At 49.0% G+C, this 14,230-nt stretch overlaps 6 protein-coding genes across 6 annotated transcripts; 2 read left to right on the top strand and 4 right to left on the bottom strand.

Annotated features, from left to right (window-relative positions):
• Positions 1-71: 71 nt before the first annotated feature.
• Positions 72-1,623, bottom strand: NECHADRAFT_45111 (uncharacterized protein; the record flags this gene model as incomplete). The annotated part of the gene is made up of 3 exons (XM_003049320.1): positions 72-747; positions 816-1,224; positions 1,275-1,623. Coding segments are annotated over 3 exons (1,434 nt in total), but the record flags the coding sequence as incomplete, so codon positions are not given.
• Positions 1,624-2,285: 662 nt separating this feature from the next.
• NECHADRAFT_82657 (uncharacterized protein) lies at positions 2,286-3,368 on the top strand (the record flags this gene model as incomplete). Its single annotated transcript, XM_003049070.1, has 2 exons — positions 2,286-3,184; positions 3,242-3,368. 2 exons carry the CDS (start codon positions 2,286-2,288, stop codon positions 3,366-3,368), a joined length of 1,026 nt encoding a protein of 341 aa, XP_003049116.1.
• A 311-nt stretch (positions 3,369-3,679) lies between these two features.
• Positions 3,680-4,765, bottom strand: NECHADRAFT_82658 (uncharacterized protein; the record flags this gene model as incomplete). The annotated part of the gene is made up of 3 exons (XM_003049321.1): positions 3,680-3,825; positions 3,971-4,408; positions 4,462-4,765. The coding sequence occupies 3 exons, from the start codon at positions 4,763-4,765 to the stop codon at positions 3,680-3,682; spliced, it is 888 nt and encodes a 295-aa protein (XP_003049367.1).
• Positions 4,766-6,762: 1,997 nt separating this feature from the next.
• NECHADRAFT_82659 (uncharacterized protein) lies at positions 6,763-8,748 on the top strand (the record flags this gene model as incomplete). The annotated part of the gene is made up of 2 exons (XM_003049071.1): positions 6,763-7,463; positions 7,527-8,748. The coding sequence occupies 2 exons, from the start codon at positions 6,763-6,765 to the stop codon at positions 8,746-8,748; spliced, it is 1,923 nt and encodes a 640-aa protein (XP_003049117.1).
• A 17-nt stretch (positions 8,749-8,765) lies between these two features.
• On the bottom strand, positions 8,766-9,805 carry NECHADRAFT_94973 (uncharacterized protein; the record flags this gene model as incomplete). Its single annotated transcript, XM_003049322.1, has 3 exons — positions 8,766-9,137; positions 9,187-9,590; positions 9,778-9,805. The coding sequence occupies 3 exons, from the start codon at positions 9,803-9,805 to the stop codon at positions 8,766-8,768; spliced, it is 804 nt and encodes a 267-aa protein (XP_003049368.1).
• Positions 9,806-11,967: 2,162 nt separating this feature from the next.
• On the bottom strand, positions 11,968-13,994 carry NECHADRAFT_82661 (uncharacterized protein; the record flags this gene model as incomplete). The annotated part of the gene is made up of 5 exons (XM_003049323.1): positions 11,968-12,667; positions 12,733-12,948; positions 13,156-13,281; positions 13,329-13,795; positions 13,941-13,994. 5 exons carry the CDS (start codon positions 13,992-13,994, stop codon positions 11,968-11,970), a joined length of 1,563 nt encoding a protein of 520 aa, XP_003049369.1.
• Positions 13,995-14,230: the final 236 nt, after the last annotated feature.

Raw genomic sequence — 14,230 nt, forward strand, 5'->3', positions numbered from 1 at the left:
TTCTGCAGTGGCTGATTCGCTGAGAAACAACAGAACCTAGCAAAGAATGCCCACGAAGGCGAACTGCGATTCTATTTGGAAATTTTCTCGTAAACCTCTTGCCCAGGGCCATCATAGATCCCATCAATCCATAAAACTTCCTTCAGGCTCGTCTTGACCTCAACCCACGATGAACCAAGACAAGGCATCATCATCTCAGCCAGCATCATCGTCAACTCGTCATCTTGCAAGTCCAGCGCTGACATGAAGCCAACAAACATGGCCCATGCAAAAACCCTCCTCTCCTGTTCATCCGCCGGCTCAAATGTTTGGCAGCTTGTACGCAGTTGAGAGCCTAAAAAGGGGTACTGGAGCTTGACTTGGGGAAGTCGGAAGAAAACAACAGTCAAGTAAGCCAACATTGAGAGGCGCAAAAGCTCTGCAAACCGATTATCGATTCCAAAGTCGAGCAGCAGGATGCGATACTGCAGAGATGTGAGAAGGTCCTGAAATATTCCGGGCTGTATCCTCTGGTGCGACTGGAACAGGAAGTTCACAAGCTGCGAGAAATCTTGAACATCTTGGAAGATGTAGTATAACCGTCTATCGACTGGTTTGATCAGACGACGAGTGCGCAACATGGCGGTTGAGGGAACAGGTCTCAGACGCTTCAAGACTGGACAAGACTCAAAAAACGAGTCCCAGGAGACGCCATCTTGGAAGAAGTATGGCCGGGAGCCTTGTGAAATTGCCACACTCAAGTCAACCCTGTTTAACGAAACTATCATCAGTATATGTAGCTACTTTACAAGTGTCAAGTACAGCTGCACACTCACCGACATATCTTGACTTGGAGCTGTTGGGCATGGCTGAAGGAACCGATTCCCCCACGCAACTCAACAATCTGCTTCAATCCGTCGGTATGTGCTCTTGCAGCTTGGGCGTCTCCCACAATTTCGCAAAGCATGGCCATGCTCATGACCACGGCAACCGTCGAGTCGGCAAGGGCCATCTTGCTATCAGCTAAGCGCTCATTGAGGAGTCTGATGGCCTTGAAAACATGGTAGTTGGTGCGAGGCTGTGCAGTACGTCCAGCTGCAAGGTCGTGAAAAGAGCTGACAGTGAAGAGGAGAGCGTGGAGGTATGCGGCATCGTTGGTCATCCAGCCGAACCAGTTGGTCTCGGAGGCGTTGAATTCGCAACAGAGATCGAGGGGGTACATGAGCTCCCGAATTGTCCCAAAGACTGCTAGCGAGTGAGTTCATGATTCAGGTCCAAGGATCTGTTTCACTTACAGCTAGCGATCATCTGACGGGCAGGTCCATCAACCTCATCTGCAAACTTGACAGTGTCCAGCACGTTTATCGAGAAGGGGAACCATGGGCATGTGTCCCATATGCTTCCATCCCCGCATCTCTTTACGAGGCCACCGGGGTGACTAAGAGGATCAGCTGGGAAGGTCAACTGTGATCCACCTGCGGCAGTGGTGTGAATCCAAGAATCGGGAAGCCGAGGGGGTTGGTGTTCACGCGTGTTCTTCCCTCTCATCACATGACGTCGGATGAGTTTGCGATCTGACGGTTTCGGATTTCCCTTGGAATCACTCAAGACGAACTCGAATCCCTTCGATGCTGATGAAATGGGTTAGCCTGGCTGGATGAGGTGAGCAGGGGAGAGGATGGTGGGACATACCGGGACGTGGGGCCGGGCGTCTTCCTGGCGCCATGTGATTGATCTCCAGGGGCTGACAAACTGTTCTTGGCTTCTATGAGATATCGACTGAGCGGCCAAGTAGTCTTGGGGTGAAAGAAGAGCTGCAAGAAGGAGGCAAACGCGGATGATGTGGAAGAAAGAACGTGTCTATCTCCGAGGACTTGACTTCGTCGTCAGCAACATTGCATAAACGTGATGAGGATGGATGCCAAGACCTGAATTGTTTCCCTATTTCGGCCTAGTTCCCAGCTTTGGGGGTCACATCCCTGCTCTGATCGTTCCGATGATCCGACCAACTTGATTCGTCTTTTTGAGTTGGACAGCGCCAAGACAATATTGTTTTACAGAAGAGGATGTAGTCTCTATTCTATAAGGAAACAATCGAGGCTTGGCAGTTTCGATATCTAGAGTCCTCATCCTCAGTCCTTTCGGACTGGTTGGAACCAAGATAGTACCACCATGTCGCAAGCCTTCAGGCCTTGAATGGTCTGCCTCTTGCCGGCTATAAATGCTCGCAAAAAGCTCTTCAATCTTTTCTCATTTGGTATTCTGATTCATCTTCACCTTAGATCTCTTTTCTACCATCATCCATCATGACTGCCTCATCTGACCTTCCTATGCTCTCGCAGAGTCTGATGGGACTCTTCTTTGCCTCCCAGCGTGAAAAGGCCCACTTTCCTCCCAAAGACACCGACCTCAGTGGTCAGAGAGCCATCATCTCTGGAGCAAACGGTGGCCTTGGCTTACAATGTGCCCGCATGCTCCTCGACTTGAAGTTATCCCATGTCATCATCACCAGTCGGTCTCTTCAGAGGGGAGAAACAGCTGCTGAGTCACTTCGAAAGGAACATCCTTCCGCCTCTGTCGATGTCTGGCAGCTAGATATGGCCTCATATCAGTCGATCCAAGACTTTGCATCTCGCTGTGCTACCCTTTCCCGCATCGACCTTGTCATTCTCAACGCAGGGATCACCAAGCAGAACTTCGACCTGGCTGGGACCGGCCACGAGGAGGTCTTTCAGGTCAACTACCTCTCCACAGTCCTCTTGGCTACTCTCTTGCTTCCTATTCTCAAGGAGAAGGCCCCGGCTGGTCGTCCTGGCCGGCTCGCCATCGTCAGCTCTGGTCTTTCAATGCACGCCAAGTTCCCGGAATCCAAGGCATCGCCCATCATCCCTGCTTTTGACGAAAAAAACACTTTTGATGGGGCTGAACGCTACAATACTACCAAGTTTCTCCTTCACCTCTGGATTTACAAACTTGTCCAGTATGTGAGCCCCGACGATGTGGTGGTCAACCTTGTAGACCCGGGGTTTTGCAAGGGCACGAATCTCCAGCGGGACATCCATGGCGTTGCCAAGGCTTTCCTCCTGGGAATGAAGTCCATGGTAGGACGACCGATTGATGCTGGGGCCTCGACTTATATCGATGCTGCTGTCATCAAGGGCAAGGAGACACACGGCAGCTTTGTCATGGACTGGAGGATATACCCGTAAGTTCTTTCGGTAAAACATGGGTGCGATGCACCCCTGCTGACTCTGACTCCTAGATATGGCCAGTTCTTCTATAGCCCCGAGAGCAAGACGGTTTCGCAGAAACTATGGGAGGAGACTATGACGGAGCTTGGTTTCGCAGGTGTACAGCAGATTCTAGACAAAATGAAGGCAAAGGTTTGAAAGGATCTCATGTTTTTAGAAGCTCCCAATCATCACTCGTTTTGTTTTTCCTTCTTTGTCTTCTTTTTCTCATTAGAGAGGTATTGAGAAATGAATGATTAGCCTCTGGCGTCTCTCCAAGGCCATATAAAACCTCCTACAACATTGAGTCTACCATCGTTATGAGCAATATTTTTGAAGTAGATCTAGGTCACATTCAATTGACAACAGAATCTCTAGAGATTCAAGCGCAAAACACAGTATGAGTGTCAAATACGAATCTTCGCTCTTAAAACCGATCCCTTCCGCATGACTTGCGCCCTACTCCCAGGTCAAAGTTCGCACCGCTTACGCATCTCTTCGACTGTTTCTGCATTGTTCCGTAGGGCTGTAAAGCCAGTTGCACTTCCAAAGAAAGAAATGCGCCCATTTCCATCCTCATACAATTCCGACTGCTCTTCTCGATTGATGCCCTTATCTATTGGCTGGATTCTTTGCTCAATAGCAGCCAATAAAACTCGATCAACCTCCTCAAGCAACTCCAGAGCATCCTCGTCACGGGTGTTGTGGCCACATGCCATTCTCACTCGTGGTGCAAGCGCATCGCTGTCAGTAGTCCCTACAGCCTCTATCAGCGTGAAAGTCTTCAAGCGAGCAAGACTCCTCACCGGCTTCTTGATTCCATCCTTGAACCAACTTCTTCAATTTCCCGATAGTCTTACTGTAGGTTGTGACGTTTCCTTCCCGCGGAAACAAGATGGCCGCCCACTCATAGATAGAGTCACCGACAAAAAGGAATCGCTCTTGGTGGTCCCATATGGCCAGTTGGTCCGGAGTGTGGCCAGGCGTGTGGTAAAGCTTCAACCCCAAATCCTCACCTTGACTATTTACCAGGCTTTGACCATTATTGGCCCATTCTGTGACTTGGTAGTTTGGTGTCTCCATACCGACGAAGCGACAAAGAGAGGATTCTGGAAGGCGGTCTACCCCTTGAATGAAGTCCTTGTCAAATGAGCTCGCCCATATCGCACTCTCGCTATCTGTGAATTCTTCGATGCCGCCTGAAAAGGTCAGTGTTTGAAGAACTTTTGGAGATGGATAGTGAAGGACCAACCGATGTGATCGTAATGGCAGTGGGTGCAAATCACGACATAGTTCCTCGAGCCATCCTTATTCAGCGGCTCGTCTTCGTTATCAGCCACCGGGTAAGTCTCAATGAAAGTCCGCAGAGATTTGAGTTCAACGGTTGGATCCTTGGCTGCGCCGCCACAGCCAGTGTCGATCAGTACCAAGCTATTCGGAAAGAGTTTCGCGTAAATGAGTGGATTCTCGCTCCATTTGTCATCTTCACAGATGACAAAGGTAGTGCTGTTGAGTCTGTTTGCAGAGAAGCAGGTCGTTTGCGCGGTCCGAGACATGATGCTTGTTTGGAGGAGGTTGCACGTCTTGGTTCACGAGCCAAGTCACAGACAAAGCCAGGAGTCACTCCTACCGGGGTTTTATATGACTGCCGGCTTTAACCGGCAGACCAACCCCAGGCTGATAAACTGACTAGCGATAAGCTTACCTAAAGAGGCTAGTTTTTCCCTTTCTCTCTCTTATCAAGCGACGGTAGTGCCCGAGCACCGGGTCAGCTGGCAGCCACCAACAGCCCATCCGCCGAGAGGCCGTTACTCATGAGAGACCTCTCCGGGGATCATTGTGGGAACAACTGTTTCTCAAAGATCCTCCAAGAGATTGCCTAGTCTAAGTTGGACTAAATTGGGGGTAATTGAAGAGTGCCGCATTTGAACTAGTTTATCGGGCCATGGGATCCGGGACAAAAGAGTACTGTCAACCTGATTTCACTCGCTCCCTGACCAACGTTCCAGGGCTTCTCTCCTATAAACACGAGCATAGCATTATTTCCACATGCTTAAAAACGCATGATCATCAAGACAACGCGATTCGGCCTATCTTAGCTTAGGTACCAGGTAATAAAAATGAAACTTGAGACAACTGCGCTGGGCCAATATGATGCGCAGCACCAGGATAGGATACCAAGGGAGATCGATTTAAAAGAACCAATATAAGTACAACATGCAGAGCTATTCTCTATTACAAATACCCAAACTATAATAATGTGCGTAGATTGTATACAAAAGGTGAACACGATGATGTCGACAATTGGTGATGCTTCAAGGACGGTGTCATGAAGGTACGTACCTCCAAACAGCTGGGCCTGTGTTTGAGGTGTGTGTCAGATTCCACCTGTTGATTGGTCTGTCCAATACGAGTGGAGCAGCCGACAGCCACAACGTTACAGCGCACATGATCACTCGACCATGTGTGCTCCTTAAAATTATCACCATCAACATCACTTGGTCATGATCAGCTGGACCTTCAGATCAGGTTTAACGTCCTTTCCTGACACGCAGACTTCACTCTACATGTGATTTAAAATTATGTCGACCATGTTCGAGGTGACTTGACACAACCGTGTCAGGCCAGGCCAATGTGTGATCCACATTCTTCAGGGTAGGGCAGAGCCAGGCTCTTGGGATCCTCTTTCAAAGCCGCTAATAGAGTCCAATGAGTCTGCAACACCTAAAAAGGTGTTATTGCCTCTAATTAAAAAACAGAGTACAGTGATTGGTGTAAGAGATGACAACAATGAGGTTTCAGAGACTGTCCCGAGGTCGCAGGGCTCATAAAAGTCCTTCGTACCAAGAACCTGAGGAAGTAAAGACGGATTTAACACGCAAAAGTGAAAAGATCTAACCACACAGTATCTCAACCGTCTGCTGATTCCCTCAACTGCATACGACTGCAAAAATAACGAGTTTCTTGAAGGGAACGAGGTCACATGGGCTATCCCCTACTAGGAGCAAAAGACAGCTCAACAAGCCAAAACATACAACAGCGGGGATTCGCTGGTCGTCACCGACCCAACTACTAATCCGCCCCTCACCGGCTTATCTATGGGAGAGCGGACGGGATCCCGAGTTTTCCGGTGGGTATGGTCGTATGTGGAAGAGTATGTCTCTGTATCGAATTATCACCACCCCTTTGGGCTCCAGTGAACAGGTCCATGTTTATTAGATATGGTGATGTGAGCCAAAATCGGTTAACTAGGCTGCTATCTATGTCCTAGTTCATTTGTCGGCGAGGTCTGGTTGTGTTACTACACCAGAGGCAGCCCCTTGTGAGCTTGTGGAACTTCAACACCAACATTCGCGATTGCCAAGGTCTAGACCACCATAGCCCGGACTTGACCTGCATCAACGTCACATCGCCTGCTTTGGTTCAAGAGTGGGGTAATCTGTAATCAGTCTTGCTGCCCTCGCTGACCGCTTTCGCCGACACAAGACATGTTCCAATTGTCAGCTTACAGGTTTTGGTCAGACATAGCATTAAACACTTGATAAGTGCCAAGATGAACGAGGAACTATACCAGACCTATGCTGGAGAGATCCTCGAGGAGGAGGATTCATTTCGCCTCATTTCTCTACAACCCGGCGGCCACGACGAACCACTGATCCTACGTCTTATCAACACTAGACTTCAGGACCCTCAACCATACGAAGCCGTTTCTTATGTTTGGGGAGATGCGTCACGGCCGGTAATAGTACGAGTTATCGATAAGAATGGTGAAGAAATCACGATGGGCGTCACACCCAACTGCTACGCTGCACTCCAGCGATTGCGAAAGAAGGACGCCGCTCGAACCTTGTGGATTGATTCCATCTGCATCAACCAGTCGTTGAATGCGGAAAAGAATCATCAGTTGATCCTCATGTCACGCATCTACCAGGAAGCAACTCGAGTTGTTGTCTGTCTTGGCGAGGGCACTAGCGACACAGACGTCGCCATGAAGTACATTGGTGAAGTTGACGATCCTTCCGACTATGCCAGTGGTGACTGGCACCTACCGTCTGCCATTTGCGATAAATCTTCATTGGATGTTTTCTTCGAACGACCTTGGTTTCACCGTGTCTGGGTGTTACAAGAGATCACATTTGCAAAACAAGCCATCGTCGTCTGCGGCAGTCAGGAACTGGACTGGCAGAATTTCCTGACGTTCTATCAATGGAATATAATAAACCGGACTGTTGATAAGCTTCCATACTCGGTCCAGTACTCAAAGTCGCCCGTTTCGAAGCACGGTGGATGGATCTGGTATGTGGAACGACTCTTCAGGATGCTCAGAGACACAAGACACTGCGGCGCGACTGATCCGAGGGATAAGTTGTATGCCATTATTCCTCTTCTGAACCGAGATCACGACCAATTGTCTGTGGAGATAGGCGAGTCGATGAAGAACTGGGAATATGACAATGAGGATGAAGTCCAAGACATGCAGGCACGCCGACAGAGAACTCAGATTCCAGTCGATTACGGTCTTTCTGAAAAGGCCGTCTTCACAGACCTTGCTGTGTTACTCTTACAAACCGTCGGTTTGGATACGCTTAAAAGCGTCATCAAACAACCGCAAATATCTAGCCTTCCCTCTTGGGTCCCCGACTGGAGCACCACCGATTCGAACTGGTCTTCACAAAACCCGCCAAGGGAGATGGGCTATGCTGCTGGGTTTGACGGAAAGCCAGACTACCTTTTTGGTCGATCAAGATACAGGCCCGAACGACTCCGGACTTGGACTGTCTCGGAATATTCATCTGCGTCGGGGGATATGTCGGCGCAACTTCACCTCGACGTGGTCCAGGTCGGCAAGATAGAGACGCTTGGCGATGTCTGTGACATAGAAAACAATGTCTTTCCGCTTGCTCAGTGGGAGAGCCTTGTACCAAGCGAGCAATACCTCAAGAGCAGGCAACCTCCAGCAAACCTCTCACACCAGGAGATGGTGGAGTGGGACAATGGGCCCAAAGGACTCTCACCGTTCGTTAGAACAGTTTCTGGAGAAGACGTAGTCTACCCCAGGGTGGTCACCGAGGCCGTCGAATTCATCAAGCTATACGGCGCCGAAAACATGACCAAAGAGGAAGAGGAAGCGAAAAAGGATAATATCTTTTGGGAAGAAAGTCATGAGAAGGATCAACTCCCACTCAAAGATATTTTCAAAAAAGGGAACAGCTATCAAACGCAGGCTAATTTCATCCTCCGAATGTGCGATGGCAAGCGATTCTTTGTTACCGATACTGGGTTCATTGGACTCGCCCCCGAGCGAGCCCAAGTCGGCGACGTGGTTTATGTCGTCAAAGGAGCTTCTGTCCCTTTTGTTTTTCGATCTATTTCACCAAAAGGGATAGATGCGGGCTGTGAAGGTAAAGCGGAGGGGGGGGACAAGTCCCCATACTTTGAGCTGGTGGGCGAATCTTTTGCGTTTGGAGTCATGACGGGTAATGTTTGGCCTGATGTGGCAAAGGGTACTGAGAAAGTTGAGAAGATTATTGTTCAATAGTAAATTCGCTTGAAAGACTAGCAATACATAACCCAACTGTCCAGATTCATCTTCTTGATAACCTTGCTGAACCCTTTCGACCCGTTAGCAGCACCAGTGACTGAGCAGATCCTTTTTTTGTCGGCAGCCTTCACTTTTGGTGCACCCGCCGGGTACTCAATATTGAAGACGGGTTTTCCTGCTTTGATGTAGGGTGCATATAAGTCGCACTCTGAGTATTGTATGCAAGACTCGTTGATGCAGAAACCGACATATGGGAGAACCTGCTTTGTAATGCTCCCTCCGTTCTTCATGCCCGTCGTCATACGGTACTTGGCTGCTTCTTTGGAGAGGAACTTGACATATGAGATTGTGTCAGCCTCGGTTAGACCCAGGCCATTATCCGCTTGCTAAAAAAGACGTTAGCGATAGCCTCGTTGTCCACGAGTCATGACTTACGTAGCCATCCAAGTTGTCAGGATCAATGGCATCACAGCCCTTCTCGGCAGCCAACTTGATACGCTTTGCCATAATGGCCCGTACTGAAGGGCTGTTGATGTTGACATACTTTTCGTCCGGCCATCCACTCAACGTCTTGCCAAGATCCTTCTTCTGGAAGCTCTTCCTATCATCGCGCCAATTTTCCCAAGATCCGGCGCTGAAGTAACAGATGACATGCTTGCCCGCTTTATGCAGAGCGTCAAAAGTCTCCTTTGAGTTCTCAAACAAGTCCACGTCGTAGATGGGGACGTTTGGCTTCAGATTCTTGGCGCCGCCTTTCGGGATCTTGATGACCTCGGAAAGAACGATTTGCCAAGGAGTGCCAACTTTAGGCTTCCATAGCTCTTTGCGAGTGGTAACGCCTCGAGGAGAAAGTGCTTCAGCCACCTGGGCGTTCGCGTTGGAATGGACCGCGAGTGCAGGCACAGAAGATGCCACAAGGAGAATGATGCTATTGATGAGGCGGTTCAGCTTCATTGTCGATGTCGCAGTTTGTTTGTGAAAGGAATTGAAGGCTTCAAGCAGTCTTGCGCTGATACATGGAGAAACATTGAGTGTAGCACGGTATGTGTGACATCCTTATTTATTGCTAGTTCCCGTCACAATACGCCAACTTGAATGTGCCACCCGATGCCATTGCGTGCCAGTTCCCGTTGCACAATAAGCCCTCAAGCCTAAAGCGGTGCCAATTCCATTCCACGGTTCGCAGAATGCGGGCCTCAATAAAGAAATCAAGCTAGACTTGGACGTGGGTCAAGAAATAAACGTGACAGTAGAGGATCAAGAGGCTTCGTTGTCTCGCTCTTCTCACGTATGAAAATTGGGTAAAGATGTGTCATAATAAAGGTAAATCTTCAGAGCTGCTTTCCCTATTTTTTTTTTTTAAATTGTATTTTATCGATAGCAATTAGGAGAGAATAAGTGTTCATTTGATGGTCTCACTTTTTCTACGACCTGGGCAACTTGCACTTCTTTCTCCTGTTGATACAATTAGAGCTTTCGAGACTGGCCTCGAGGCTGTAAAAAATACCTGTTAGATTTGGTTGTGTACCCGCCATATCATTCCGGCCATTGTTGCTACCCGAGAGCGCTGGTTAAAGGACACCTCACAACTCGATCTTTTGACACAGGAATGTGATGAGGGCGGAAGCGGGCTTGGAATGTGATGGAATGTTCTATTCTGTTGTTTAACTTTGGCTGTGAAACACTAAAACAGGCCCTGATGGTGCTTGGGAAGCATTATGGAAGATTTATTGACGATGACGCTTTTTGATGGCCTTCAGATGGTAGTAATCACGCCATGCTCATTGTTTAGCATAATGCTGGCAGTCAAACATAATGTTATAACGACACAATTATGCAAGCAAGCAAGGCATGTTCAAAACCAGTACTGACACTGTGTTTGCAAAGAAAGTTGCTGATTGCAAGGGTTGCCAACCGTCACCTGAACTAAGTGGGCTTTGGAGGAGCAAGTCATCTCGCTTCAGATCATCTTCTCATTTCCGGCTCGGTACCGTGTTCTTCCCCCGGTCATCGATCCGCTATTCTCACCTCAACAAATGAAGCATACGTAAGAAGTAACAATAACCTCCCGCCTCGCCGAAACACTGAACGTTATTGGTCGATGCCGCCGAGAACGAATCACCAGCCACCCGCTCGACTCCAGGCAGTCAGGCATCAACTTGCCCCGTCAGCTTCTATAAATTGACCCTCTCCCGTCGTCCTTTGCTCGTTTTCTTCTTTCTTCTTCATACTTACCTTGTTCCGGTTTCCCCAGCTCAAGATTTGGGGACACCAGTTTGGAGGGCCTGCATTGCACAGCGCGGCGTCATTCCATGCTCCATTGTCCTTCGGGACCATGGGGGGCGTAATTTTTGATTTACCACTTTTCATTGTGCTGGTCGCTTCATGTGACCCCACGAAGAAGAGCATATTTATTGTGACGTAAATTCTCGAATGCACCTCTTGCCTGCGTATCACTCTGTCCATCCGCCTGCAAGATAACTAAGCTTTTCACTGTACGAGTCGACACGTTGCGTCTTGCATGGTTGTTCAGGTGACAAGTTACTTGGCTGCCCTCGCAGGGGCGGGTGATATCATGGCCTTTCCTGCCCACGGCCTCGTTTCCATTTCATCTCGCTCGTTCATACTCGACTGTCTGAGTATGATTCCGAACCCTAGTCCAGCTTAGCCGACGCATTCCGCAACCCTTTCAATCGATCTTCAGGCATTTCCCTTCCTTTCTGGGTTGACGCAACATTTTGTCTTGGCCCATCCTGGATGCCATCCAATATTTGCGTATGCAACTGTATTGACTCCTCAAGCCTGTCCATCTTCTCAAGCAAGACCCCAACAGAAAGACAGTCACCAACGTCTCCCTATGGTCATGCCCGTAAATCTCTTGCTTCTTTTGGATGTCGCTTTTGAAGATATCGTAGGCCTCGTTGTAGGTTTCTTGGTCGTTGCTCAACATGGAGGCTGGGTTACCCTCCGCCACCAGCACATTGATGTGCCTGGGCCCAAGCGTTTCAAGCGTTGTGGTGAATATTTCGCGTTAAAGAGCTGTCGCCTTAGCTTGTTTCCCTTGCTGATGGAGGACCTGGGCTAAAAACGCCATGCAGTCGATGGTATTCCCATGCCGCCGGCCTAAGACACGCTCACTACAAGCTACCGCTTCGCGTTGCATGGCCTCTGACTTTTGCAGGTCGCCCGTGGCCAGAATCGCGTGAGCAAGGTCACTCAAAGCATCGATCGTTTGTGGGTCAGCATGGAAACCGCCTTTGGGTTTTGGCCGACAATGGCAAGTGACCATCCATATAAACCCGTGCTGGCCATTGTATCGATATGTCTCTCACCGAAAAGTCTCGTGTTGATCTGCATCGATTCTTGGAAACGAGACCGCGCTTCATCATAACTACCTTTCCAGTGAAGGTATCGTCCTGATGAGTTGAGAAGGCTGGCCTTGGCATGCTCTATTTTCTTTGAAGGACTCTTGAATTTGTGTTGCAACATGAGCTCCGCATGAGGAAGAAGAGACTCGCCGAGTGTGAAGTACTCTGCATCAGGGTGCGAGGTCGGTCTAGGGAAGCGCGTTGCCACAGCGTAGAGAGCTGCAGATGCCCATCTCTCTGTCTCGGAGGGTATCTCCTGGTCTAACCAACACCTCGTCACCAGTTGTACCAGTCGATGGGTGCTGAACATGGTTTCTTCTTCATTAGCGTCGACAAACGAAAAAGCCTTCAGCACTGCGGCAGCGTCTTGGAAGTCAAACTCGTCCTCATCCTCATCCTGAAGGAGAGTAACGGGGACTCCCTGATGTTGAAAGAATGTCATCAAACACAATAGCTCAGCCGCTCTAGGGTTCGACTCTCGGATCGCTTCAAATGATAGCATCCATGTTTGGCGACCGACTCCATTGAGCTCCCTGGACGGCCATGATCTGAGAACTCGTAGCTGAGCAGCTTCATCTTTGTTACATCGCTCTTTCGATAAAGGTCCAAGTACGATTGCACCGTCTTTCTTCTCTTTGCCATAAATGCGCTTGCTTGAGTGATTGCCAACGGGATGAATTCCAGTTCCTCTAGCAAGTCAATCAGCAATTCTTGAGGAGTATCGCTGGGCAATCGCTTCATGGCTAGCTCCAGACCCTCAGCCACCTGCATCTCTTGAATCATGATAGGCTTTTCCGAGTTGGCCAAATAGAAAGCAATGTCACTGCTCCTGGTGGTGAATATCAAGGAACCTCGTGCACAATGAGGAATGCACTCTGATGGTATCCTTCCGGTTCGCATGTGTGTGCTGAAAAAGGTATCTTGGTCATCAACATTGTCCACAACCATTAACCAAGGCCCTTGGTGTCGGAACTCGAGCTAATCCTTCAATATTGCGAAAGAATCAGTTGCTTGTTCTTTTGAGATGAGGCCGCACTGAGTGGCTATTCGGTTCAATGACTCATCGAAACGTGCCGCAGTAGCAGCGTTGCACCAGCAGATGCTGCATCGTTGATCCTTCTTTCGTTTTCGATAACGATATTCTAGAGCAATTTGAGACTTGCTGTCATGTGTCAGAAGTAAACCACGTGAGAATCAGAGTTGACTCACCCAATCCCTCCCAAACCGGACAATGCTGTCTTTGGCTGCACTCCCTCTTCTGCTGCCAAAGAACTTTCAATCTCCTTAAAGAGAGTTTCTCTTCCCACAAAGGATGGATTTTTGTCATAAGGAACTAGCCAAAAAGCCTGTTCGTACGAGGGCGGCTTCTCGAACTTGAAGTTATGGGAGAGATCAACGACCTGATGCAACGTCAAGATACCGACATAACTATTCATGGCTGCTGCAATTTTGTCGATTTTCTTATCATATTTCAGACTGCCCAATGCCTTGTTGCGTCTCTCCCAGCTTGAGTCTCCTATAGATGGTGGTGCCTTCTCAAGAATCGCGTCTAGTTCTTGGGTGTCTGAGAGGCAACCTTGGACAACACTGCGAAGAGCGGCGTGATCTCGTGTAGCTGCATAGACGCTGTCAGCTTGTATGAGTTGCAAGTCGGCTATTATGAGAGGGAGAACAGTCTTTAATTGTTTGAAGGCTTGGGGCGTATCATCTTGCAGGGCAGCACTGCTGAAGTCGACAAGACGTTTAGTGACCTTGGCGCTGAGTTCGACTAGTTGGACGATGCCTGCCACCACTGTTATCTCCTTGTCAGCCCAAGTCTACCATGGATGAATGGGTATTGGTGAACAGACGGCCGATTGCGCTGACCGGATCCATGGGCGCGATCGTATACGACGAGGGCGGGTGATAAGTTGGCGGTAACTATTCCGCAGGATTAAAACCTCAACGGTTGAGCACTGCCGCCTAGTTTACCCCGGATCTGACTCTCCACTGTCTGTTCTCGACCAAAAGAAAGCGTAACTTAGGATACCTGCACAAAGGTAGCTGGGCCGTATCCAAGGAATTGAGGGATTTTCTTGATTAAATCACACAACAAGCCTCAGGTCATCGGC

Source organism: Fusarium vanettenii (assembly GCF_000151355.1).
Source record: "Fusarium vanettenii 77-13-4 chromosome 7 genomic scaffold NECHAsca_9_chr7_10_0, whole genome shotgun sequence".
Lineage (NCBI taxonomy): Eukaryota > Fungi > Ascomycota > Sordariomycetes > Hypocreales > Nectriaceae > Fusarium > Fusarium vanettenii.